This window comes from Camelus ferus, chromosome 9 (genome assembly GCF_009834535.1).
Source record: "Camelus ferus isolate YT-003-E chromosome 9, BCGSAC_Cfer_1.0, whole genome shotgun sequence".
Lineage (NCBI taxonomy): Eukaryota > Metazoa > Chordata > Mammalia > Artiodactyla > Camelidae > Camelus > Camelus ferus.
Window position 1 is genome coordinate 70,352,946 of NC_045704.1, and position 27,133 is coordinate 70,380,078.

A 27,133-nucleotide genomic window follows, 5' to 3' on the forward strand; every position below is an offset into this window, starting at 1 on the left:
AGCCTGCACCCTACCACTTGAGCTATATACCCTGCCCACTTTTGTTTCATTTTTTAAAATTTATTTTATTTTTTTATTTCACTTTAGTTCAGTTTGTGTGCTTGTTTGTTTTTTTGGTTCAGGAAAGAGCCTAGTCAACGTTTTGCTTTTCAAATGATTATTTTAATTTTGGGTTGTTTTTTTTTTTTTTCCCACAACTAACAGTTCTGCAAAGTAGTTATTATTTATAATGAATTTTATACTATCACTTTCTTCATCCAGCATATTCTGAACTAACTTTTCCTAGGAAATGTATTTTGAACATACAAGTTTAACCTTATCTCTGTCTGAATTAATGACTATACAAAAATGGATACATTAAGAAATTTATGCTATATACTCTGTAGTCTGTTGGGCTTGCCAGTTTAAAAGTACTTTAAACTGAAATATTTTAGATTTTGGAAGATTATCTAACTGATACTGAGATTTTCATTCAACAAGAATTACTTGAGATCCTACTACCACTACACACTGCCGGACCCTGGAGAAACCACAGTGTGCAAGTCAAACACAGTCCCTTTCTCAGGCAGTTACAGTCAGCGAGAGAAACAGTTAAAACAAAACATTGTAATAATACAGTTTAGTAAGTTCCAGGATAGAGACACATTGCAGGGGCATCTCACCTTATCAAGAAGGAATGAAGGAGATTTCTCAGAGGATATGTTTAAGCTGAGACCTGGATGATGAGTAAGAGGAAGCCAGACAAGGCTGTGAGAAAGCCAGCTCCAGACAGAGAAGAGACGTACACAAAAGCCTGAACGTGAGAGAGAATGTGTTCAAATAACTGAAATTCTGTTTTGGAGGATGGTCGAGTGCAGGTAGTGGTGAGTTGAAAAGTAAAGCTTGTAGAGGAGGAAAAAGTTTTTCTGAGCCCTCCAAGAATGCCTGGCTGGGTCTGAAAATTCAACTGACAAAGGTAAATTAACAGGAGAAAAGCATACAAGTGGATTTAATGTAAGTTCTTTGTGGCCCAGCAGCCTTTAGAAGCAAGAGGAGACCAGAAGAGCCAGATCTGGCTACTTTTCTGCTAGGTTTGAGGAAGCGTGGGCTGTCCTGTAGAAACAGGGTAGATTAAGGAGTGTGAGGTGAGTGCAGTAAACTGGGGGAGACTTAGCAGAGCCTTCGTGTTAGGAGTCTTCTCTGTGTCCCTTTGCCTTCAGAGGTGAAGATGCTCTTTTCCTCAGGGCATTAGGGTTTTATGACCTGCCTCAGAGGTTAAGGGTTGGAAGAAGGTCAGAGTGACTTTTGTGCCCCTGCCGTGTTCGCAGACGTCTTCAGCTTAATCTGCCAATGTGCCATATTTTACATGAATATGTCCTGAACCCTGTTAGGCAGAAAAGGGCCTTTTAAGCTTGGTCTTTTTTTCATTCTGAGGGAAATGGGAAATGCCATTGAAGAGTTTTCAGCAGGGAAGGGGCAATATCTATTGGACTTCCCTTTCGGAAACATCGCTTGTGCAGTGTGTGGGTCTGAGTGGAACGAAACTAAACGTGCTGAGACTAGTCAGAAAACGTAGCGACAGAGACACGAGCGGACGTAGAGGTTTCACGGCAGTGGGCTGTGGATCGGTGGACAGATTCGAGTGACTATCTTTCTAGCAGGTACGATTAGAAAGATCATTTTCTCTCTCTCCTGTTTTTTACTCCACATGAACAACCTTCAGTAGATTCAAGTATCTAAAAGGAATTTCCCATGAATCTCATATTTTGAAATGATTTCAAGTATTTCTGTTGAATAAAGCACATTTATCACCATAGGCTTTATTACCACTTAACTATTTAAATCCACAGAAATACCTTCAGCTCTCCTTTACAGTAGGACCTGTCCACGCTGACATTATAGAGTGTGTGACAATCAATTGAAATAATTTATAAGAAAATGCCTTGAAAATTAGAAATATTCAATATACTGTAAGTGATTGTGATTATAAAACCTAAGTATATTAAGATATAAAAACCACATGACAAATACACCTACTGTTTTCCTTTAGATAATAAAGTCTGCAAAACTTTTCTAAGTTTGGATTTTTTATTTTTTAAGAGAAAATGTTCATAGCAGTTCCACTGAACTCCAACTGAACTGTTTGGGTTCCAACTATACCTCTCATATATGTTGTCATTCTCATAGCTTGAAATCAGCTTATACAAAATATTATTTTCTTAGAAATACTTGTTAGCATCTCTGTGCCATATTGCAAATTTTCTTCTTCACAGCAGTTTATATCAATATGTGTTTAACTCTTTCCTCCAAGAGAATTATATTTCTAAATGTTACTAAAATTATATCAAGTGTACTGCATCTTGTTTATATAAACTTGGAGGAATCATTGGTTTTCTTTATTATTACTTTGCAAGACTCCTACGGCTCTAGTTATTTATTCGTTGTTTTTTTTTTTTTCCGAGTGAATGATTTTTAACTGATTTGGCGCCTCAGTCCAAGCGTAATCAGGAAGTTGGAGCCTTAGATAATCAAGGCTTCCTAATTAACACACAAACTGTGTGGCCTGAAACAGCAACAGTGTGCTGTTACCTGTTAACTCCAGAATATCTCATATACAAGGAAGACGAATGTTCCAGAATCGTTCCATTCCCCCTTTGATTTAATCATATTCTTATGGAAATACTTCTTTTTTTCATCAATATTTCCAAAAAGAAATCCCCAAAGGCGTTTGTTCCTAGTGTGATAGAAGAAATGGGGTATACACATTTGCCTTTGGACTTTTATGAAGTGAAATGGTCACAGCTTGTTTATAATTCAAAATTTAAATATCAAAATGACAGAGGAAAATCAGGCTGTTAATATGAGGTACAGGGCTGAATCAGAGCGAATTTTTGTCATATTGAAATGTTGTACTTAGACCTGTGAATTTACTTGGAGACAGCTGACACCAAATATAAGATAGGTTATCTCCAAATAACCTTTGAATAGGTGAAATGAAATTCTTCCCCATTTTGTTCTAAATGACCGATAATTAAGAATACACTTGAGTCTTTTTTAAAAGAAAAAACAAGAATAACAAAACGATAAAACCAAAACTGTAGTTGAACAATTTTGAAGTATATTGGTATCCAAATAACCAAAGAAAATTATTTCTTGCTAAAATGTGAAGGGATGCTAAAATCATAAAATATGACATGTTGGATAAGTGCAGGGATGTTTTCTAATTGTTCTTTAGTAGGTACAGAAGAGTATGTTTTTGTCATGAATGATGATGATGATGATGGTTATGATGATGTTGAAGAGATCTGAAAGGAAGTAGTCCTTGGGAAGTATTACAGACTGAAAGAATAGACTCTTTGAAAGTCTAATTTTAATATAATCATGAAAAGATCACATGATGTTAATTTTTGCCAAATAAAACCATTTGTGGTTAAATGAATGTAATACTTGAAGTAATATAATTTATTCCTTTGCATAGTTTATTTTAGAATTATTAGAATTCTAAAATAATTATTAGAATTAGAATTATTTTAGAATTATTAGTATGGAAGTCTTTGTTTCATAGCCTAAATTTCTGGTTATAAATTTAATATATGCACACCAAAAACAATAACAAAGTACACAGACATATAAAGAAGAAATAAAGAATGCCCCTCACCTTATCTCCTAGAGCGGAGTATATTTAAATGCAATCATGGAAAAAGAACTTGCCATATGCAGATCAAAATATTTTAAAATTCCTGCATGATTCTTTCCAAATATGTCAACCTAAAAACATATGTTACTTATTTGTGTCATGATAATTACTGTGGGTATATATTGAGTTCTATATTTTTCATTTGTTTAAATACTTTTTCATATAATGATATAATCTTCTATACTACTTCATGTTACTATGCCTTTTTTAATGAAGATTATTAATAGTTAAGCATTTATGTAAATTTTTGCTCTCATAAATAATACTATGAAAAATAACTATGAAAATTAGAGTTAAAATCTGTCTTGGTAAGAATTTCAAGAAATAACTGGTTAGAGGTCACTTCATTTCAAATGGTGTCAATCTTATTTAAGAATGTCAATTGCCTCATGTAAAATCATTTATTTAAGATTCTGTTAACATCAGAACCTTGTGCTAAGCACTAAGCAGCATTCAAATTCAAAGTTAAATCTTACCCTTAAGGAAAAATAAGAATAATAAGTATATGTATTTTTCACTTGATTAATACAGCTTTACGATGTTTTTTTTTAATGGAAAAGTATTTAAATTAGGTTTTTTTTTTTTACTTGAATGGTAATGAACTGACTAAATAGAAGAGTTCAATCATTCCTAAGTAATAAAAGTATATATATATATATATATATATATATATATATATATATATATATATATACATCGAAATGTAGGAAGCAGAGAAACAATTATAGAGCAGGACGTTTTCTGTAATATAAATGAAAAAAAAAAGTCATTACGAGGGTTCATCATCTAGCCAAATCAATAACACACCTAACGCTTTTCTAAAATCCAAGTCCAGCTACACATGGACCATTTAAAAATTAAAGAAATTTAAAAAATACATTTCATAACAGTTCTTGTACAAAGTAAGTAAAGATAAGCCTTGAATGTCCTAGAAATTCAAGTATAGTTGTTTTCATTCGGAAATGTATTCCTTGTTATGTTGGGGATGGTAAAATAAATTCCAGTGGAAGTGCTGTTTGTTTTCTATTCAGTGGGCACCACATGCTTTGGAACATTTTTTAAGTTTTTGTGAATATTGAAAACACTCTGGTCCCAGTAAAGATAGCTCCCAAGCTTACTGTGGCTTTAAAGGTTAATCTTATTGATATAATGATTATAAAACTGCCAGCTAAGCAAGATTCTGATGAGTGGCATTAAGATTTCTGTTGAAAATGTCATTCTTTTTTTAAAAACATTGGGAATCAGATAAATTATTGACTCTCTGTTGATCTACGTGAATTAAAAGGAGCAAGACTGCATTTCATCCAACAAAGAGGTACTGTTACATAACATGACAGAAACGTGGGGAGAAGTACCATTTTTAAAATCTGGGCGGCAAAAGCAAAGGAAGGAAACCCTGGCCATTCTCAGTCATATTGCCTAGAATTTAGTAAAGTGATTTGGAAAAAATTACAGGAAAGTTAGTAATGATTTCAACATCATAGGACTAAAGAGAGAATATGACATAAGAGGAATGAACAATTCTAAAAAGTAAAAAGAGTGAAGCAGTTAACAAACCAGATATGATTACACCTGTGGGCCATGGACTATGAAAGGCAAAGATACAAAGAGAAGGATACAGTCAAAGATGAATACAGAAGAAACAGACAGTGTCAGGGAGGGCACGTTGCAGGAGGAAGTGAGGTTCTGGAACAAAAACGTGAATGACCTTCCAAATGATACCCCAGTCAAATGGAAGCGAGTGTGAGGAGCCTCTTTCAGAAGCAAGAGAATTAGGAATTCACGAGCTCTAGTGAAATAAGTAAAGTGACTCTCCGATGGAAACCATGTTACAGAAACTGAGAAAACAGTACTGCTTCATTTCTATTTCACGCCTGTTTCCTCCATCCAGGAGAATGAAAGTATAAGTTGCAAGGTTTAGGCAAATATAAATAAAAGATAAACAAATTCAGTATATTTGAAGAGATAATAAAGTATTAGCTATCCATTGCCACAAAAAGAGAAGGCTGGCATGTTCCTTTCTCAGTGACCAGTGCCAAAGCCCTTCCTTTACCAGCGCTTAAACAGTGCTTACAAAGCCCCAGTGAAGCTCTGAGTTCTAAACTGACTTATGTCGGGTAGGTCGGCAGACCTCTGCTCACCTAGGAGATGCCCACACCACTGTTCTTGCCTCGGTGAACACTCAGATTAGCTCCAGGGAAGGTTTTGGGGAATACTGGAACAATGACACCTATTTCCAAAACAGTCAACCTCTGTAATTTGTGACACACACCATACACAATACACATACACAATACACTGCTCAGCTCTTCGTGAGCAGTCTTCCTGGTAGAGAGAAGGATGCACGGATGCAAGGGGTTGAGGATTTACCCGGCTAGCGTTATTTAGTGTCATTTTGGTCCCAAGGATTGACCTGTAGTTTTTTAGTTTTCCTTTTTAAAATTGGGACAGACGCGTAATAGTGGGTCTGTGTTGAACCATTTAAATGACAGTCTTTTAGGATGAAACAGAGTAAACAGACACTTTCTTTAAGGTTAATGTGTCTCTACTCCCTTCCCTAATCATAGGAACAAAGAAGCTGGCTGGAGCCAGAATAATTCAGAGTTCTCTAGGGCAGGGATTTTTGAATGCGTGTCAGGGTACTTTTCTCTTTACAATTGTGCCTCCTAACGTTTACTAAATGTGGTGCCTGACCTGCCCTCTGGAACCCAGGAAGACAGGTTTCCTGATAGTGCTAAAACAGTCCTTCAGAAAAGAATAGCCTGTCTCTTTGGAACTGTTTGAAGAATGTTTAAGAACTGTGTTACAGACCCTAGAATTCAGTAGAGTGCTATTAGTGGGTTGACTAGATTTCTTGGAAAGCAAGCAAGCCACCAGCTTGAGAGGCTAAGACGCTTACATGTTTACTCAGCCTGACCGTGTTTATGTCGGTTAAAATTCCAGTTCGTTACATTCTTTTGCCCACATTGTCTGCTTTTTGGCTCAGTGGGAGGCACTCACTAGAAGCCTGAACGTCTGGATTAGCAGATTCAGGATACGTTACACCACTTTGCTATGGACCATCCAATTCATTTAGGGATGGTCATCTTCATCAAAAACAAAACAAAAAAAATAATTTGAGAAGTGCTGCTCTAAAGTTCCTTCTGTTTTCTAAGAGTCTGTTCATCTCTCACACTTAAGAAGTGTAGTGTCCTTTCTCATGTAAAATTTTATAATCTTATTAATATTCAAGTATTATAACATGTATAAAAAGCAAATATAGAATTAAGTTTAAATGCACCAGCACCTGATTTTTATTTATTCTAAGGAAATGTTAAAAATCAAGTGTTTATAATTTTTAGAATTCTGAAGTATTATGTATTAACTTACTTTTAATTTTATTAAGTGATGATTTCTTTTCTGAATTGTGTATTCTAGAGCCATAGCTACAGCTTTTATTTGCATATAACCTTACGTTGTGTGTGTGTGTGTGTGTGTGTGTGTGTGTGTGTGTGTGTTTTATTTGTTTGGTTTGTTGGTTTTTTTGTGTGTGGGGGATGGTGGTAATAAGTTTATTTCTTTATTTTTAGAGGCGGTACGGGGAATTGAACCCAGGACCGCATGCATGCTAGGCATGCGCCCCACCACTTGAGCTATACCCTCCCCCACTCCACATAACTGTGGACATCTTTTATTGTGTTGTATAAGTCTTAAAGCTTTTGTTGTTTTGCAGGTTTCTGGTTTCTTAAAATTTCCCTTAAAAATATTCTCACCAATCTTTTATATCCTGTGATGTAATTATTTCTCAATTATCCATACAAGTGAAGTTGAGCTTAGGTGTGAGATGAACAGTTTGGGATAGCATAGACAGTTTATGCCTCTTCCCATCCTTTGGATTAGACAAGATTTTCTGTAGTTAACAGTCAAAGATTTGAATAGGAGACTACACAGTGTAATGAAATAATTTCTAAAAATATCTAGATTCTGAATCAGGGAACTTTCATTCTATTCTTCATAAATGTCAGACTGTATTCTATAGGGCAATATAATAGTTCCTGTCAAAAGAAAAAGGAAGAAATGATTTAAAACACACTTGCACACACTGCATGATGTAACACCTTTAAGAAAGAAGATGGGTTTACTCATGAAAAAAATTAAACTTGGAAATCAGGATGCCTGCCACTAACTAATTATGAAATCTCAATCTTCTCTATACCCAGTTTTCTAATCTGTCAAAAAGTGGGGCTTTTTTTTTTTTTTCACGTGAAGGCACTGGGGATTGAACCCAGGACCTCGTGCATGCTAAGCATGCTCTCTACCACTAAACTGTACCCACCCCCCAAAAAAGTGGTTTTAATAGTCCTCTCCTTCCCCATCCCCTACCCACACACATCCCTCACAGGTCTTTAGGAGAATTAAGTTAGAAAACATATGTGAAATACTTAAAGCAGTTAAACATCATAGCTGTGCCTTGATAATTTTCCAGTAATCCCAAAGTAAATGTGCTGGTTTTAGTTTGCTGTACTTTACGTGTATGGTTAAATGAACACAGATAAGCTTAGTGTTTGAAGAGTCAGGTACCAAACTGGACGGACTTCATGTAAGTGGTTTGTTAGAAGTACAAAACAATGCTGTGATGGTATAGAAAAGTATGAGTTAGAAAGATAGGACTTCAAATTTTGGCTCTTATATTAATTATTTCTGTAAAGATGTCTAGTGTGTTTGATCTTTTGGATCCGCAATTTTTTCATGTGTAAAAATTAGAGAAATGGAATTAGTTATATCTAGGGCGAGTCCTACCTTAGCAGATCTTGAGTTAGAGATCTACAGGCTAATAGTACAAAATAAATTTTTAAATGGACCACAAGGTGGCGTTTGGAGCTAATGAGTCTTTTTTTTTTTTTTTTGCATTAACTGTTTTGTGGTCATTTAACTATTTGCAGTATTTACAAATACAAACGTATTAAACTCTTGAGAGATAAATAAAAGTATTTTTTAGAAAAAATATGCAAATCTTGTTATTTTGAAATTACTACTATTTCTCAAGTTATAAATTGACACGATTCTGAATTTAGTCATTTCTAAAAATGAAATTTAATGAATAATTTTGAGCTATTGCAAAATAATAAATGTTGCTTTCCTTTTTCAGCATCATCTCTAATTTCTTTGTGGATTGATTACATTTCAGAAAAATGTTTAAATCTGCAGCTCCTGGAAGTTTTCATTCCTGTTTTGAATCTTAAGTTTAGGTGATCAAAAACAATTACTAAAATGCTACACACCCCATTGCCCTCATTTTAGGCGTGGCCTTTAATTTTCGTACTGTAATTTATTTTGCAGTGATATTGACCTAGTATAGAGATGCTGACGTATTTGAGCTTCAGTGTTTCCTCGAATGTAGGTGATGTCGCCTGTGTCCAAAGTCGTTTGAGACAGCACTGAAATTCGTAGAGGACACTCAGCCCTGTCTCTCAGTTTTAGTTTATTAAGAGAGATGCAGTTATTATGGCATTGTCTAAGAGGTGCTTTTAGATTAGTGGGAAAACTAGAAGCACACACACTTTTGACTTAATACGGACATTTCTGGTTTTAAACAGAGAACATGGTAAGGTTTGGCGTTTATTACATTTTGTCATAACAGGTATCATTGTTACTGTTTTAGGCAGATTTATGGTTAATTTACTTTACTAGCATGATGTATAGATAATACTTTATTAATTTGATTTATGTGATAATTTGGGTGAAACCAGGTTTCCTCCTAGCTGCTCCGTGGACAGGGCGGTGACGTTCCCTGTGGCCACACCCAGCTGCATGTTGGCATTATCACCTGGTGGCCAAGAGCATGGGCTTTGGACAGGCAGGACTTGTGACTTTAAGCCGACTTAAAGAGAGACTTTGAAGACCTTTCTTTATTTCAGTGGGCCTCAGTATCCTTACCTATAAAACGCTAAAAATAATAGTATATAAATCATAGATTTATTTGAGTATTAAAATATATATGTGCCTGTGTATGTATGTATGTAATGGGGTAAAGAAAGATGAAAGAAAAGTCCTAGAAGCAAAATTGACTATTCCCAGTAAGTCACTAAAAACACATGCTTTTGAAGCTTTTATACTCGTAAATACCTTTCCAGGGGTCTCAACCAGCTTATCGCTTAAGCCGGTACTTAACTTTACTTGAGCCTGAAATTGCCAGTATAGAAAATAAATTTCAAAGCTGCTGGATAGATAGATAAATAAGTAAATAAATAAAATATGTGTAAAGTTCTTGATCCAGTGCCTAGCACGTAGTAAGGTTTCAATAAATATAGATTATTGGTAGCAACAGTAAAATATTTCTTATTTATTTCTGAATCTTAGCTTTAGAAATTATTTATGACAATTACCTTATAAATACCAAGTACTGAGAGGAGAGGTAAAATTGTGTTTGTTGCATTTACGCACTGTGTCAAGCCAAACAGCGAGGCGTATTCCTCAATTCTGTGTAGACACAAATAGTCCAAGCCCCCTATTCCATGACTAGGTGAATAGGCCCAGAGAAAGAAAAGACTTGCCTGAAGTCACAGTGTGGGGCAGAAGCTCTTTGCATCCCACCAGCTTGAGAAAGTATTGATTCTTAAAGGTGGAAGCTTCCACTGGAAGCTGTACTGTATCTGCAGACACACCATTTTTGTTCTTCATTCTTCAGAAAACTTGATCACATCTGCTTGTGGGATCATGACCCATGTACGAGAACCAAAGGGACCGTTAACCTTTTCTGATGGCAGAATGTCATCATCACTACTGTTGCTGGGGTAGCAAGGGATTTACTCTCAAAACTAGTTTTGGAATTAAAGCGTATTTTCTAAATACTCTGTCTGTATATTTGAGAACTTTTCAAGCTTTTGTGTCGGAACAGAAGGACTTTCGTTACCTGTGGGGTCCGTTTGCTCTGTTCCTGGCTTGCTTTCCTGACTGTAGCAGCCTGTCTCCCAGTCCTGCCCTTCAAAGAGAGACTACTTTTTGATCTTTGGCTGCAAACTGGAGCCACTTAGGAAGAAATGTGCGCTGGATTCTCAGTTAACAAGGATTTGTGATAAACTTGCTTTCTGGCCACCCAGCATCCTGCCGAATAGCATGTTCAGCGTATTTATTGGTTTGCTTTTACTGCAGAGGAGCGTGGGGCACCAGGGGAGAGTGATGGGGTCCATGATCACAGTTTTCTTAATGATAAGATGCGATTATTTGAGTTTGTAGAAGTATTACTGTATCAAATAAAATAGTATGTATGGGATATTGTGACCCATTATTTAACTAAAAGTGGAATTCTTGTTGTTGATCCTCAGATGATAGTACGACAGTCTAACACTAGAATGAGCTAATGAGCGTGATTAAAGGTTAGGCCAGCCATGATGCTGGGGGTTTTCAATTGTTATTCTAATTTTGATAGTTACTAGCTTGCTTCACTAATTGCAATGATTTAAAAGTGGAAAAAAAATCAATTCCTTGATAGGAAGCAGTGAGAAGTCAAATAACAGAAACACCTTTTTAAAAAGTGTAAGTTACAATTATAAGCAAAGTCTCGTGCTGGTTTTGAAATTTTTTGTTGTTTTTTTGATAATTCTTTATGTCTTCCAATTATCACAGTCCTGGACACAGTAGGTACTAAACTAAATTGTTATTGTTAGATTCTGCTGTATAAACAATCCGTCTCTTGAGTTTTTGCTTCGTGTTTCATACTCAAAAAAAAAAAAAAAGCAAGAAAGAGTCAAGAGATTTAAGGAGCATTAGAGATTATCTTTTATTATTTTTGTATAGATTTATGTACGTTTACTGGATAAATGTGCAACGTATCAGGTAACAGTTTAATATTAAACATTGTCAGGAGGGGGCAGTTAATATGTTTACTTAGTCAAAAACGTCTGCTGTCAGAATTCCAAAAGAGGTTTGGTAGCCGCATCAGGAGATACACGGGCCAGGGTCGTATCCTCAACCTTGTAGACCCAGAAACCTGATTGGTGAGCAGCCTGAGTGGAGATCAGGCTTGTACAGCAAAACTTAACATTAACAAACTTAGACAGCAGTAGAAGCCAGGGTGTCAATTGATTAATGTTCAGATTGAAAAATGCAGTTTTTATGCATGTTTGCATCAGTAGTTCAATACATTCCTTCTCTATAGTCTTTGCATTTACTGAGCACTTACTATATGCCTGGTGTGTATTAACCCAGTAATCTTTAAAGGGTATGCATACTCCTGGCAATGCATGAAGAATCAATTTCCACACACTCAACCTGCATGTATACCCTTTTCTAAAATTGGATCAACCTCATCTCCTTGCAGTCATGCTTTTTTTTTTTTTTAACCCACCTCCCCTCCAAAACGGCCCTCTTCGACTGTGTAAAAGAAAGATATCTCATCTTGATGGCCCAGTGACTTATTAAATGTACTCTGACGGTCATTCAAGAAATTGGTTCTTTTCCATTTCCTCATGAATAAATACTGGCTGTACCTCTTATCAGCTTCGTAATATCACCGTTTGATCTGCAGCTTTCTCATCTGTAAAGTTAGACTCATAATTGTCATTGTGAGGTTGAAGAAGGTGATACGTGATAAAGCAACCAGAGTGCCTGACCAAGGACCCGTATAGACGGTCGGCGGCTGTCAGGACGTTCCTGTTGTTTTCTGTGCTTATACTCTGTAATCTTTATTTCAAAATACGTAAATTGATTTTCTGCCTTTCATATGGTGGATGGGAAGGAGATAGTTAAGTAACTACTTTGTTTCTTTTACTATTTCACTGTCCCTTTTAGGATTTATTTTAGAAATGAAAATACTAACTCACAACGCTAATCGGCATGGAGGGCCCCTGAATGTCTTCCTTAGACATTTATTAAACTAGGAGAGTTGAAGAATATGACAGTGATGGAAATTTCTTCACATGAGGATTAATACCATCTTTGGTGCAATCTGGATTCCTCGTTTAACAGGAATTCTAAATAGAGCAGACTGCTTGGGTTCTCGTTTTGAATTTTACCTGAGGACTCTAAGAAGTTTATTTAAATGATAGTTTGGCAGAGTTATCAAAAAGATATGATATCTCCTGAAAGCAGTAATTGCTTTGGGCTGCCCTGCAGGGTTACTAGATAGTAGATTACGTACGTAACAGACCAGGGAACACGAGAAGAAATGAGGTGCAGGAAGAAAACAGGGCTCTTTGCAAAGGTGAAGTGTGGTTCTGCTCTCTGTCAGTCCTTCAATCCCAATTAATGGTTTTATTTTGTAAACATTATGGGTCGATTTTAAAATATTACTTGTAGTTAGATATTCTTGTGTTTCCTTTTTATACTCAAAATTTGGTGAAGGAGATTTTTGAGTATAAAGCTGAGTTTTAAATTTTTTTTTCTTGGCATTGAAAAGAAATAAAATACTAATAACAGCTAATATTTAATACATTTCTGCATACAGTGTTAACTGTAGGTTTTTTGTAGATGTTCTTACTCAGGTTGTGGAAGTTCCCATCTCTTCCTAATTTGCTGAGAATTTTTTTTTTAATAACAAATGGATATTGTAATTTGACAGATATCTTTCCATGTCTATTGAGATGGTATTGCATTTAACACAGTCAGTTACATTGATTGATATTTGAACATTAATCCATTCTTACCTGTATTAAACTCCATTTATCATGATGTATAATACTTTCTATAGATTGCTGGATTTGATTGCTAAAATTTTGTTTAGAATTTTTGCATCTTTGTTTATAAAGGGTAATGGTCTGTAGTTTTCTTTTCCTGTAATGTCTTTGGCAAGTTGAAAAGAATTCCTTTCTCTTCAGTTTTCTGGAAAAGTTTGTGTAGAATTCATATGATTTTTTCTTCCACGTTTGATAGAATTCACCAGTGAAGCCACTGGGAGCCTGGAGTGTTCTTTGTGGGAAGATGTTTTAACAACAAATTCAAATTCATTTGGGTTGTCTGTTTTTTCCTAGGGTGAATTTTGGTAGTTTGTACCTTTTCATTTAAGTTTCCTTTAAGTTTTCAAATGTATATAGGTATAAAATTTTCAGTAATATCGTCTTTTTTTTCCTTCAGTAGGACTTAAAGTGATGTCACCCCTCTCATTCCTAACAGTTGGCAGTTTGTGTCATCTCTCCTCTTCTATCAACAGTTGGCTAAAAATTTATCAATTTAATTAGCCTTTTATAGATCCAACATTTGGTTTTATTTTTTTTTTATATTGTTTTTCTCTTTCATTGATTCACACTTCTGTCTTTACCGTTTTTTTTCTTCCTCTGCTTACATTGGGTATAATTTGTTCTTTTCTGGTTTTTAAGTTGGAAACTGAAGTCATTTATTTAAGACCCTTCTTTTCTAATGTAGGTGTGTAGTGCTGTAAATTTCTCTTTATGTCATGCTTTACTGACATTCCAAAAATGTTTGTATGTTGAATTTTTATTTTCATTCAGTTTAAAATACTTTGTAGGTTAACTTTTGATTTCTTCTTAGGGGTTTTTCAGTTATCTTTCATTTGCTGATTTCTAATTCAATTTCATTGGGTTCAGAGAACAAACTTCATATGACTTGATTCTTTTTAATGTATTGAGATTTCTTGTATAGCCTGGAATTTGGTCTCTTTTGGTAAATGTGTTACGTGCGCATAGAAAAAATACGTTCTCTTGTTCTATAGTTATCAGTTATAGATCACCTTGATTCATTTCCTGGGGCCTATTGATGACTGCCTCACAACCTAGTACCAGCAGCCCATCACAGTATAATAATAGCTGACTTTTGTGTGTGTGTGCATCCTTACCTTAAGCCAGGTATTATGCATAGAGATTTATACAGATTTATGCAGATTATGTAGATTTAATTTTCACGATTGCTTCAGTGGTCAGTATTCTCATCAACCTCATTTATGGCTGAAGAACTGTAATAGAGATTAATCCACTTGCACAGACTCACACTTGATACAGCAGGATTCAGATCTGATTGAGCTGTGTGTGTATCATCACCCCTCTGTCTACATGCTTAACACCTGCCTCCTCAGATCCAAATGGCCCATCTTTTCCTCTACAACTTAGAGCTCTTTTCTTCCCTGTCAAAAATGGGGGAATGGCGATCCTTTCAGCAAATTAATCCACACTACTTTTTTAACCTTTAATATGTTTTCCCCTTGTTTAGCAAGAATTTCCCTCATTAAGAATTAAAACGCGTGGAAAATGGCAGGGATTTTGGCAAGCTGATGGGAGAGTAGGGCAGGTTGCCGTGGGAACAGATAGGTAAGGATTTATTACTCCTTCTGACAGTGAAAGTGAACCCCCGTTGATCTCCTCGTGGTGTGTTTCCATTGTTCAGTGCCTTGCCACGTGGGAGTCCTTCCTGACATCACAGACAGGTCACCACCTGGAAGAAGCCTCTGAAGATCAGTTTTAGTCGCCTGGAAGACTTCTGTGTGATCTTTGGGAGATAGCGTCTATTAACCAAAGTTACTCTTTCTGGATGGGCTGTGTCCTTTATAACGTGGATAAAAGATGTTTCACGCTATCTGGAAAACCATCAGCTTGAAACTCAGGTATTCCAGATCATTGATTTGAATTTGGATACATATACATATACATATACATATATATACATTTAAATATTTAGCTTAATTTTGACTATGTTCTTAAATTTTTATGCCGATAATTATACATAGGAAGTTTTTTTCTTAAATATTTGTCCGTGGAACATGTCATTTTAAATATATTGTAAAGACTCAGTTTTAATAAAAAGTTTAATATTAAATGAGTGACTATTGTGTTTTCTTTTTCTACTCGTAGCTCCAGCCTCTGAAGCAGATTCTAATGTTTTTATAAAATAGAGCTAAAAACTGTGTGTGAGGGACTCTGTGTATGTGTAAATCTGCACAGGATGCTATGAGCACAGAGCAATGTAAGACATACTAGTTAATATGTGTTACCTGTGTGGGTGTGTGTGGTGTGGATGTGTGATGACAGCTGTGGACAGAAAGTAGGTGAGAAAGGAGGAGAGGCATGCAAAGCTAAAGTTTTATTGACATATATTTGATGTATAAGTTTAAGGTGTACGACATAATGATCTATTTCTGCATTGCCAAGTGATTATCACATTAAGATTAGTTAACACTGATCACCTCATAGTTACAACCAAAACCTTAGTTAGAACTTTTAAGATCCACTCTCTTTGTCAACTTCCAAATAGACAACACAGCATTAACTGTCGTCATCACGTTGTAGATGACATCCCAAGCTGGAAGTTTGTACCTTTTGACCGCCTTCACCGAATTCCCCATCCCCACTTCCCTCGTTTCCCCATTCACGATACCTTGTGGAAATCCTTCAAAGTCAAGAATAGCTCTTACACACTTTTTAAATGGCTGCACAATTCTTCACGTTGCAAATCTGTAGTAATTTGTGCATCCATTTCCTTATTTATAGATATTGACTTTGCTTTTAGTTTTTCATCGCTCAGAAAGAAGCCCCGTGCCTTTTGGTTAACACTCCGTACCCACAACCCCTTCCCCCATTTCCCCAGGCTAAGGAACCATGAAGCTAATTTCCAGCTCTATAGATTTGCCTATTCTAGATATTTCATATTAATGGAATCATAGAATTCGTGATCTTCGTGCCTGGCTTCTGTCACTTAACATAATGTTTTCAGGGTTCACTCATGTTGTAGCATTTGTTAGTACTTTATTCCCTTTTACAACCAAAAATATTCCTGTGTGTGTGTGTGTGTGTGTGTGTGTGTGTGTGTGTGTGTGTGTGTATCTTCCACATTTTGCTTATTTGTTATATTTGTTTATTCTTTCATTGATAGACATTTGGGTGGTTTTCTGCTTTGCCTATTACAAATAATGCTGCTACGAAAACTGGACTATAAGTTTTTGTGTGAACATGTGTTTTCATTTCTCTTGGGCCTCTACCTAGGGTTAGAATTACTGGGTCGAATCACAGCTATATTTGACCATTTAAGGAGCTGCCAGACTGCTTTCCAAAGTGGCTGCACCGTTTTACATTCCTGCTAGCAGTGTATGAGGATTCTGATTTCTTCACATCCTCACCAGCACTTGTTATTTTTTTAATTTTTAATTGTGTTTTATTACAGCCATCCTCGTGGGTGAAGCGGTATCTTGTTTTGATTTGCTTTTCCTGTTGCATCTTTTCTTGTGTGCTTGTTGGCCATTTGTATATATTCTTTGGAGAAAAGTCTGCTCAAATCCTTTGCCCATTTTTAATTATTGAGTAGTAAAAGTTATTTATATGGTCTAGATGCAAATCCCTTATCAGATTATGATTTCCAAATACAATTTTTACTTTTCTTGATAATACACTTTGAAGCACAGAAGTTTGAAATTTTGGTGAAGTTCAATGTATTTTTTCTTTTGTTGCATATCTTTTTGGTGACGTGTCTAGGAAGCCACTGGCAAATCAGAGGTTAGGCAGATCAGCCCCAATGTTTTCTTCTAAGAGTTTTAACTTTTTAGTTCTAGGCCTTTGACGTCTTCCTTGAGTCAATTCCCCTATGTGATGTGTGGGAAGGGCCCAATTTCATTCTTTTACATGAGACTATCCAGTTGTCTCGGCACTATTTGTTGAAGAGACTATGTTTTATAATTTTCACTCCTGGGAACGGGTCCTCGGAGTTCCTTGTGTTGTCATCCTGGAAGTGGAAGTCCCGGTGTACCTTTCTTGAACTGGTGGTTGTGATGTGTGCTGTGCTGGTGGCTGTTAGTAATATGGAAATATGATTACTGGATGCTTCCTAACAAATTTTTGTTTTATTTTGTTTTTTGGGGAAAAGGTAGTTAGGTTTATTTATTTTTAGAGAAGGCACTGGGGGTTGAACCCAGGACCTTGTATATGCTAAGCATGCGCTCTACCGCTTGAGCTATATCCTCCCTCCATAAAAAAAGACGTTTTAACAACAACAAAATAGCATGTTTGACTCTTACTTAAAGGAAAGATCTTCCCTAAAGTTTGCAGGTACTTTTCGTTCAACACTTGCCTTCTTTCAATAACTGCTTCCCAAAACACAGGTTTCCTGCTGTTCAGTTACTTTTCCCCCAAATGCATAGCCTTCAAAAAAAGACAAGGATTTTAAGTGGGACAGGCCAGTAGCTGTTCTGTGGAATTGATGATAGACTTAGCACATTTTGAAAATGGACAATTACTTCTAACCAGTTAATACTATTTCTTTCTTTCTAAGGATTCCACTCCCTCCTTTCATTCCAGTTACCTGGAGGGAAATTAAAAACCTTTTTACTGCAATTGGCTGTTTTAAGCAGAAACGTTAATGATGAATTTCTCTGTTGGTTTGACCTGAAACCCCAGGAAGAAAGAAACTTATCTCCTGTGTCTATGGGAAATGAGGTTGTATTTGAAAGAAAGTCATCACCACGGAGGTTGACTCTTGTGAATTTTATAGTCAGTGGGCTCAGGTGTAAGATCTGATTTGGGGGTTTCACTTAAGTTGTCTGGTTCACAGTTTGTACTTCCCCTTCTCTTTTTTATTACTGGCAGTTGATTGAATAGGAAGCATTGTTCCTTTTTAGAGAACGGCAGACACACAGACACACATTTTAAATGGGAAATCATCAGTGAAGATGTGTACAATGCCAAGAAGAGACAAATAAGAGTCTGGTTTCCTCCCTTTTCTTATGCCCCATCCCAAGACTGCTGCCTTGAAGATGGTTTTATATTGCTCTGGAACCTCTTAGGAGTCTACTTATGGAGTTGACCATCTATTTCATGATCAATTTCTTTATCTTTTCTTCACTTGGAACAGGTTTATAAATTCTTATATTTTTTTAACAGTTGAATCTGCGCCTTGATCAAACACTATTACTGATTTTTTTATTGCCTTTGGCTCAGTTTCCCCTTCTGTCTTTTTCTGATACTGTTTGAGAGTTCTTATCATTCCACCTGACCAAAGAATGAAACTACCTTAGGAAAAACGGAAATCATGGGTGTAAATAACCCTGAAAGGAAAAGGGTGTTTGGGCATAGCTGGTTCTGAACAAGTATATTTCTCTTTTTTTTTTTTTTCTTACTTTGCTCAGATGGGTTGACCTTACTTCCTCCGTTCCTGCCCTTACATGAGGCTCATTCTGTGGTTCTCAAATGAAGGCCATTTAACAGAGTCAGGAGATACTTTTGAAAGCCACACTGTGGGAGGAGGGTGCTACCAGCATCTAGTTGACAGAGGTCAGGGATGCTCCCAAACATCTTGCAATGAACAGCCCAGCACAACAAAGAACTAGTCTGACCCAAAATGCCAAGATCGCTGAGGTTTGGAAATCCTAGGTTAATGTCTCCTAGGAACTCCTGGTTCACGAGTTCCCAGCTTTGCTGCTAGGAAGGAAGAAGCTTTCCCTTCCAGCTTCAATTCAGTTGAAAATCCCCAGGCAAGCACTGGCTTGGGATACAGCCAACTCTTCCCCCTTCCCCATGTCCCTGCCCCAGGCCAGTCTTTGTGGCCAGGAGGCAGGGTGCTATCATCAACGCAGCCTCGGTCAACTTCTCACTTTTATAGAAATCACAGCAGGCAGGGAGGTTATGGCCAAAGGAAGACAGCAGCTTTTCATTCAGACCCCACGTTGGATGTTCACCCTCCCAGAGAAGAGGGCTGCTCTGCGCAGAAGGAGGAAGCGTTTGGGGGAAGACAAGGTAATACATTATGTCCATACTGTAATTTAAAAGAGAGCATACCTTTGTATTCATTTAGACTTGCGTGAGTTCTATACACTTAAATAATGAACAATATTATGTTCTTATGCCTAAAGCTCTTCAATAAGAAAGGACTCATGTAAAAATAGCTCCTCAAGGAACATGGATTAGCAATTACAAGGACAAATAAACCGTTAGTCCAGCACATACAATTACATAGGACGTCAATCATCATTTTACCGGCTAAGAAATAGCACAAGACTGTGAAATCAGACTTGTTAGTGCGGTCATCTGTATTGCAAATAGAACCTTTACATTGGATTTGATTGAGCACAGTGTATAAAATATATTCCTGTACTGAAATATGACACTGAAATCCTATGAAAGCACAGTGATGTGAAATACACATTGAATGACAAAGCTGTGATCTTTTCCTTTATAAATTCAACCAACTACATGATTATCTTAATGTGAATGGAGTAATGAGGGGCTGCTACACCCCATTTCATTAAAGATCAAGTTCAATATTCTCACTGTTTCATGAAGATTTGAAAGTTAAGAATAATGAAATTAGTCTGTGATGTGGAGATTTCCAGGTCTCTTAAGCCAGGTTAGCACCTGAATAGTGGCATTTGCCCATAATTAACCTTGTAATTAATCAGCCTGTTCCGGACTCCTCTACCATGTAATGTTTTGGCCCCCTTTTGCAATGTACCTCTTAATTCTGGCAGCCTGTGACAGAGAATGAACTTTTGTCCATTTGAAAAGCAACTGTTTTTCCCTAACACGTCAAATGAAACTTCCACCTTCATGCAGTCCCTAAAAAGCATTCAGTCAAAGCAACAGTATCGTGTTCGTTTGTTCTCCGCAGGTGTTTTACAAAGGACTTGCTTTGCTGTTTTATTTTACGTTGCTTTGTTTTTAAATAGGATTAGTCCTTTTTTTCCTTCCGGAAAGGAACAAATCACGAGTTTCTTACACCTGCAGAAGGACTGGCGCAACCTGGCAGGCGTGCTGTAACTTTCTGATTTTCTGTCCACAGCACCGTATTTTGCCCAATCTCTGAGATTTAAGCTCTTGACAGATTGTTTTAGTTCTGTCATTTCACAGATCTAATTAGGCTGAACATCTAGAATCATGCCATTTGACAACCAGTTCTTAATGTTATCTCCATCAGCCTTTGTCATACGAGAAAAGCTCAGAGGGACGTAAGGACCCTTAGTTGGTTGCCCTCTCCTTTTTGTCACTCTGCTTCATCCTCTCGCCGGCAGAAAAGCTGGGCTCTGTCACACCAGCCCTGGATTTCAGCAGAGACTCCCCCCTCAATATTTCACTCCCTTGCAGAGTCTCTCCCTGTGGCCTCCAAACCTCAATTTTCTGACTCATTTCATCTTGGCAGAGTTTTATTTGCTCCACATTAAAAGGAGAAGATGAAGGATAATGTACTCTAGATTTTTTTATATATATATAGCCAAACTTAATTCTCTTTATGAATTGTTTTGAAATCATGTCATTTTTAAAGTCACATATGTGTTTCTTCCTTTATGAGGTAATGATAATTGTGATTCCCTACTTACTACAATAAAAATTTAATTTAATGTGTAATTTGACTGGGCCACGGGGTGCCCAGATATTTGGTCCGACATTATTCTGAGTGCTTTCATGAGGGTGTATAGGGTGAGATCAGCATTTAAACCCATACACGGAGTAAAGCAGTTGCCACCCAGCCCCCCACCCCATGTGGGTGGACTCATCCAATCCGTTGAATGCCTGGATAGAACAAAAAGGCTGAGTAAGAGGAAACTCCTGCTGCCTCACTGCCTTTGAACTATTGGCTTGTTTCCTGCCTTTGCCCTTGAACTGAAGCACCGGCTCCCCCTGGGTCTACGGCTTGCCAGCTGCGGGTCTCGGGACTGGTGGGCTTGAGCCTGCTGGCCTTCGGACTGGAACCACACCATCAGTTCTCCTGGGTCTCCAGGTTGCTGGCCGAACACCTTGGCACTTGGCAGCCTCCATAATTATCTGAGCCAGTTCCTTATAATAAGTTGTGTATTCATTATATATAATATCTATTCTACTATATATAACATTTATTGTGTATATTATTTATATACAATTAATTATACACACACACGCACATCCTATTGGTTTTGTTTCTCTGGAAAATCCTGGCTAACGCACCATCAATTCTCCTCCCCATATTTCTTTTGAAATTATACTGGGGCTGAAAAGCAGAAGTCCAGATTCTGCCCTCCTCCACCCTGCGTTACCTGTTTTATAAAAAAAGCTAATAATAGCGTTTAATTAATGTAGTGCTATGTAAAATAATGTATGGCGAGGTCTGTACATATTAAGGACACAGGTTAAACATAAAAGATAAAAACAGGATCTTAGGAGGAGCTTTCCCAGAGAGACCTACCTGCCGTCATAGACTTCTTCCTAAGACTTCTTCCTATGATTGCTGCATAATCTGAACCAGAAACATGCCCCTATTAGGTACTGATCAACTCATAGGTAATATAATGATGAAAAAAAATTTTTCCTAATTTCTAGCTTTTTAAAAAACCAGATGTAGGATTAAAACGTGAACGGTGAGCAGCCTAACTTCGGAGAGAAATAAAAGCTGTCTGGAAACAGTTTTTTTTCTGGCAGCCCAATTCTGACATCTAGCTTATAAATGTAGAAATAATGTTCCCGTGTGTTTAATAATGGCTTTGGAAAACTCCTAGAGTTGTTAGAGGGAGAATTAAGTTCTGGGTATACTGTTAAAAAAAAAAAAAAAAAAAAAAAAAACGAGGCATTTTAACATTTAAAATTCTAAGCTTGTTGGTTAAGTATTCTAGGCCCCAATTTCCCATCTGTGGAAAGGGGGAATTAGCCTGCCAGAACTACATCTCTGGGAAGGACAAGAATAAATTTTACACAGCTGACTTTGACTACTTACTTAAAAAAATGATTAAATTCTACATCAGCTTTCCCTTGCTACTCCCCTAAATACTTGAAACTTCCAGTCCATCCAATGAATTCAGGGTATCCTGAGATAAAGCAAGCTGATAATCAGAGTTACTAAGGCATGTTACCTAAAGAAAGGTTCAGAATATGATGCATGTGTGTGAATATGAATAGATACAGATGCACATTTGAGTTCATATTTATGTAGACAATGTGTGTGTGAACGTATGGGTGTGTACACGCACGTTTGGTGTGTGTATAGTGCATAGTGCATAGTATGTAGTGGGAAGACATATGAACTAAAAATCGTTGGAGCAGAAGCCAACTGCCTGCATACTGTGACTTACCTTTCTCTCTACTTTTCATGTATTACAAATTCCCCAGGTTTGAAAATGTGTTTATGTTCATGTTCGTAAGGTTTTGTGCAATGAGATCCTTTACAATGGGGCAGCTGTTTTGCATGTGTTTCCCACCACTGTGGCTCCTGCAATTCTTTAAGGCTATAATTACGTATGTTCAAAGCAGAAAACTTGAACTTCCACAGTTCCTGTTTATATTTCCCTTAATGTAAGTCACCAGATTGAAGAGATTGTTTCTATTTTTTATTCTCAACATGACAGTTAGGGTAATCTTTTGGTAAGATCGGAAAACAATGCTTTCTCATTTTAAGGGAAATCATCCCAGAACATGCAATTAAATAGCTAATCAGAGCTGGTTAAATGAGGCATTTGTTAATTATGGATAAACAATTTTCTCTTCCTACTTGAAGTATTATGATTGCCAGTTTTAAGATTAAATTATTATAGCTTTTAAGTGGTTTATTTAAGCAATCTGAGATTCTAAAATCTTTTGAAACACTTTGCATTCAAATATCCATCATCCACACATCCACTCATTCAGCAATTCACTAATTCCACAAATATTCCACTACGAATAGGCACCAGATACCATCATCTGTGCTGTTGTAAATGGTCGTGGTAAATAAAATAAACATAACCTGCCCTCAGGAAGCTGAATGTCTAATGAGGAGACAGATATCGTACATAAATAAAAGTTAAATCTCAATTTAATGTATGTTTTAGTCTCTAGAGCTGCCAGAATAAAGTACCAAAAACTAAGTGACTTAAAACAACAGAAATTCATTGTCTTTCAGTTCTGGCGGGCAGAAGACGGAAAGCACCGTGTCACCAGGGCCGACCTCTCTCGGAGGGCTCTAGGGGAGCATATAGCTTCTGGTGTCTGCTGGCAGTCGTTGGTGTTCCCTGGACTGAAGACTCACCTCTCCAGGCCCATGGCTATCTTCTCTTCGTGTGTCTTCACACTACTTTCCCTCATTAGTGTCTGTGTGTCCAAATTTTCTCTTTTCACAAGGACGCTAGATGTAATGGATTAGGGCTCGCCCTCGCGAACTCATTTTAACTTGATTACTTCTACAAAGACCCTATTTTAAAATAAGGGCACAGTCTGAGGTACTGGGGATTAGGACTTGAACATACCTTCTTTGGTGGGGGTTGGGGGGGACACAATTCAACCCCTAACAATGCACAATTACAAACTGTGACAAGTGCTATGATGTAATCTGAACGCTCACGGAGAGAATAATATGGAACATCTATTTTAAGCTGAGTAAACAGAGAAGGACTACTGAGGACCCAGAAAATAAGATTTAACCAAATAGGCAAGGGGGAGTAGATGGGGATGAAGTGAAATAGCACATGCAAAGGTCCTGAGGTGGGGAGAGCTTGATGCATTAAAAGAAGTGAAACACAGCTTGTCTGCCGTGTGATGAATGAGACAAAAGGGGCCCTCAGATACGTTGCTTAACTTCATCCTATTTTTTTAAGGAATTTTGAGCAATTACCAGAAATGACTGAAGTGAGATAGCATGAACTTAGGGATGCAATCAGTACAGTTTTGTGACTTCCTTGATAGGAAGTGAAAAAGGTGGGGACACGAGGATATTTGCAGGCCAGGAACAGCAGAAGAACAGGGAGAAGGCAAAGGCTGAAGTATAAATAAGAACATCAGTGGAATTGTTCACAACTTGAGGAAACAGGCTGCAAATTGTCATAACCCGTGTTGATGTTTGGGACAATCTGACCTAATCCAGCCATACTGGCCATTATAATATGTGAACACTTTGATAACAATTGGTAAATAGCCACTCCTCTAGGCTTTCCAATCACCTTGCTGGCCCCTCTCTTGGAACCTTTCTTGGACTGCCCCCCAAGTTTCAGAAATGAGGAGTTAGCTCAAGGGATAGCTTGGGGCCTGGAAGTTACCTGCACCCACTCTATTGCTTGCTGTTCTCCATTCGGACTGGTCTACCCACAACGTACTGGGCATGTCATAGTGAGAAAGGTTCACATGTGATAAACGGAGAGACACAGATTTATGTGTGTGTATGTGTGCAGGTGCACAATATGTAGTGTGAATGTGTTTATACACATGCATTTATTTGTGCAAATTCAGTAACTGAGAGAATGAGCGTAAACGTTATTTATTTTATATGTCTGCTGTAGCCAGAATCTCAGAAATCTTAACCATCCAAGGAAACTCGAGGTGTTGGTTGACGGAGAAGTTGCAGCTGGGAAACGAACTCGGCAGCAGAAAATCCAGCAGACGATGACTCAGTCGGCCTTGATTCAGGCTGGTATCTGCATGCAAGCTGGCCTTACCCCATGGAGCAAAATTAGAAGTGGGAGGCTTCAGAAAGAGGCAATGCCCAGGAGCTAGAAAACTTACTGCATGCCAGTTCCAGGAGAGCAGCCCAGGGATGAGGGACAGGATTCAATCCAGGCAGGAGGGAGCCGGCCCAAGTTGGACGCAGGACAGGTTCTGACTAAGTAGAGGAACGGGAGGCCAATGTTGACAAAGGAAGTAGGAGGCATCTGGCGGTAATAAATAGGGAACTGACCCCAACAGATTCAAGGAGAAAGGAAATACATCACCACTTAGCTAGGAGGTCCAGAAGAAGGGAAGGGCTTTAGGATCAGCCTAATCAGATCGCCCCACCTGTGCCCCGCTGGGACTCACTTTGTCCGTGAGCACTTTGCTTGCTGGCCTCTCCTCTGCTTGCTCTCCTCACACTATGACAATGATGGCTTTTGATTTCATAACCCACATACACAGGATCCAGAGGACACTAGAAGCTGTCTTCCAGGGGTTACATCTATTTTTAAGAATAGGAAAACTCTTTCCCAGATTACCCAGCCAGCTTCTCCTTGTGAATCATTTCTCCAGATTGGAACGTATGCCCATCCTGAACCAACCCCTGTGTGTTGTTTAGTTACGCAGCAACTGGCCTCAGTCGAAGTTCCCGAACTCATCCCAAACAAGAGGAATGAGATTACTCTTAACTCCTAGCTCTGCTTTTCTCTTTACCGGGTATGAGGCCTTAGATAAGAACTGAACCTCTCTGAGCCTCAGTCCCTTGGTCTGAGTGCTGGGTACCTAGTCAGTGTTGGGTGCTAAGTAGTTACTAGTATTATTGTCAACATTATCATCACTATCATTATCATTATCATCACATCATTATCTTCACTAAAACTATCATCTTGAAATGTACTGGCTGGGGGGGTTCCTTACCCCAGACAGTTCCTACCCCATCTCCATCCTGCCCTTTCCTCCAAATTTCCCACCAACTCTTTTTTTTTTTAATTGAAGTATAGTCAGTTACAATGTGTCAGTTTCTGGTGTACAGCACAATGTTTCAGTCATAAAGTGGGCCTTGAGCCCACTTCTGGATTTATCACCAAAATTTATTTTTTAATTATTTGGGAGGGGACCATTTGATTAGTTCTTTCGCTTTTTGTTTTTTTGAAAGCAAAGAATCAAAAAAGGATTGGATGCCCCAGTATGAGAGTATGTCAAGTAGGGATGCAGACACCAAGACAACATTAGACGCGTGAAAGATTTACAGAGGATACACCTATAAGAGATAGAGGGGCAAGGAACAGAGACAGGCTTCAGACTCCAGTGCAGATATGAACATAAGAGATGGAAGGAACGGACGGTGGGTTTGAAGGGCCAGGGGGTACAGCACAACCCTGAACAAGTCTGAGGCCAGAAGGGAGCCCCAGAGCAAAGACATTTCCTGGAAGAGCCTCCTATCAGCAGAGATGTCCCGTCTCCATTCCCTCTGCCAGGCTCAGTCACCAGCTGTGCACAGCCCAGGGGAACCACGACCTCCATGTCACATCGCGGTGGAACCAGAGATGTGGCAGCTGGAGGCGTGTGCCGACGCCACTTCTCACACAGGTCTGCTCTTGGGAGCAGGTCTAGCAGCACGGTTAGCTGCTGTCCACGGAGCTGCCCCATGGCATCTTTCTTTACTTTTCAATTTCTGGAATGTATAGAAAATAGATTTTACCAAAACTTACTCCATGGCAATTACTAGTTCTTAGAGGATGCCTGTTAGACAGAAAAGTTTTGGAAAATTTTAAATATTTCTAACTTTAATAAAACTCAGCCCTTTTAATACATTTTGATAAAGTACTTTTCATCTTATGTATTTTAAATATAATTTTGTCAAAACTTTGGAGTTACAGACTTAGCTCATTCAATTTTTGGAAAATGTCTATCATATGACCTGATTGGCAAAGCCAGCCCTCATAGTCAAATCAGTTAGACTTTCTGTAAGGAATCCTGTCTTTTTTTTTTTCAATTCAATTAAACATATAAATTCATATTTTTATGACAATCCTCTCCTTTCTGAATTCTAAGGTAGTTACATGAGAGATAAGTGGTAGATGGAAGGATGGGTGCACAGATAGATAGGCAGACCAGTCTTGCTACCAGTTTGTCACTCGGAAAAAATAAAGCATCACAAGATTCAGTATTTCTTATAATAAACTCTTTG

General features: G+C 37.7%; 1 protein-coding gene across 2 annotated transcripts in view; it reads left to right on the forward strand.

Annotated features, from left to right (window-relative positions):
* Positions 1–24,028, forward strand: part of SNX7 (sorting nexin 7) — an 87,712-nt gene extending 63,684 nt beyond the window's left edge. Inside the window, exon 9 of one of the 2 annotated variants that reach the window (XM_032487160.1) lies at positions 23,426–24,028. In XM_032487160.1, coding sequence (XP_032343051.1) covers positions 23,426–23,665 — 240 coding nt within the window. In that variant the 3' untranslated portion in view covers positions 23,666–24,028. Of the gene's footprint in view, positions 1–14,989; positions 15,419–23,425 lie in introns of those variants that run through there. The other variant, XM_032487161.1, reaches the window with a different exon arrangement.
* Positions 24,029–27,133: the final 3,105 nt, after the last annotated feature.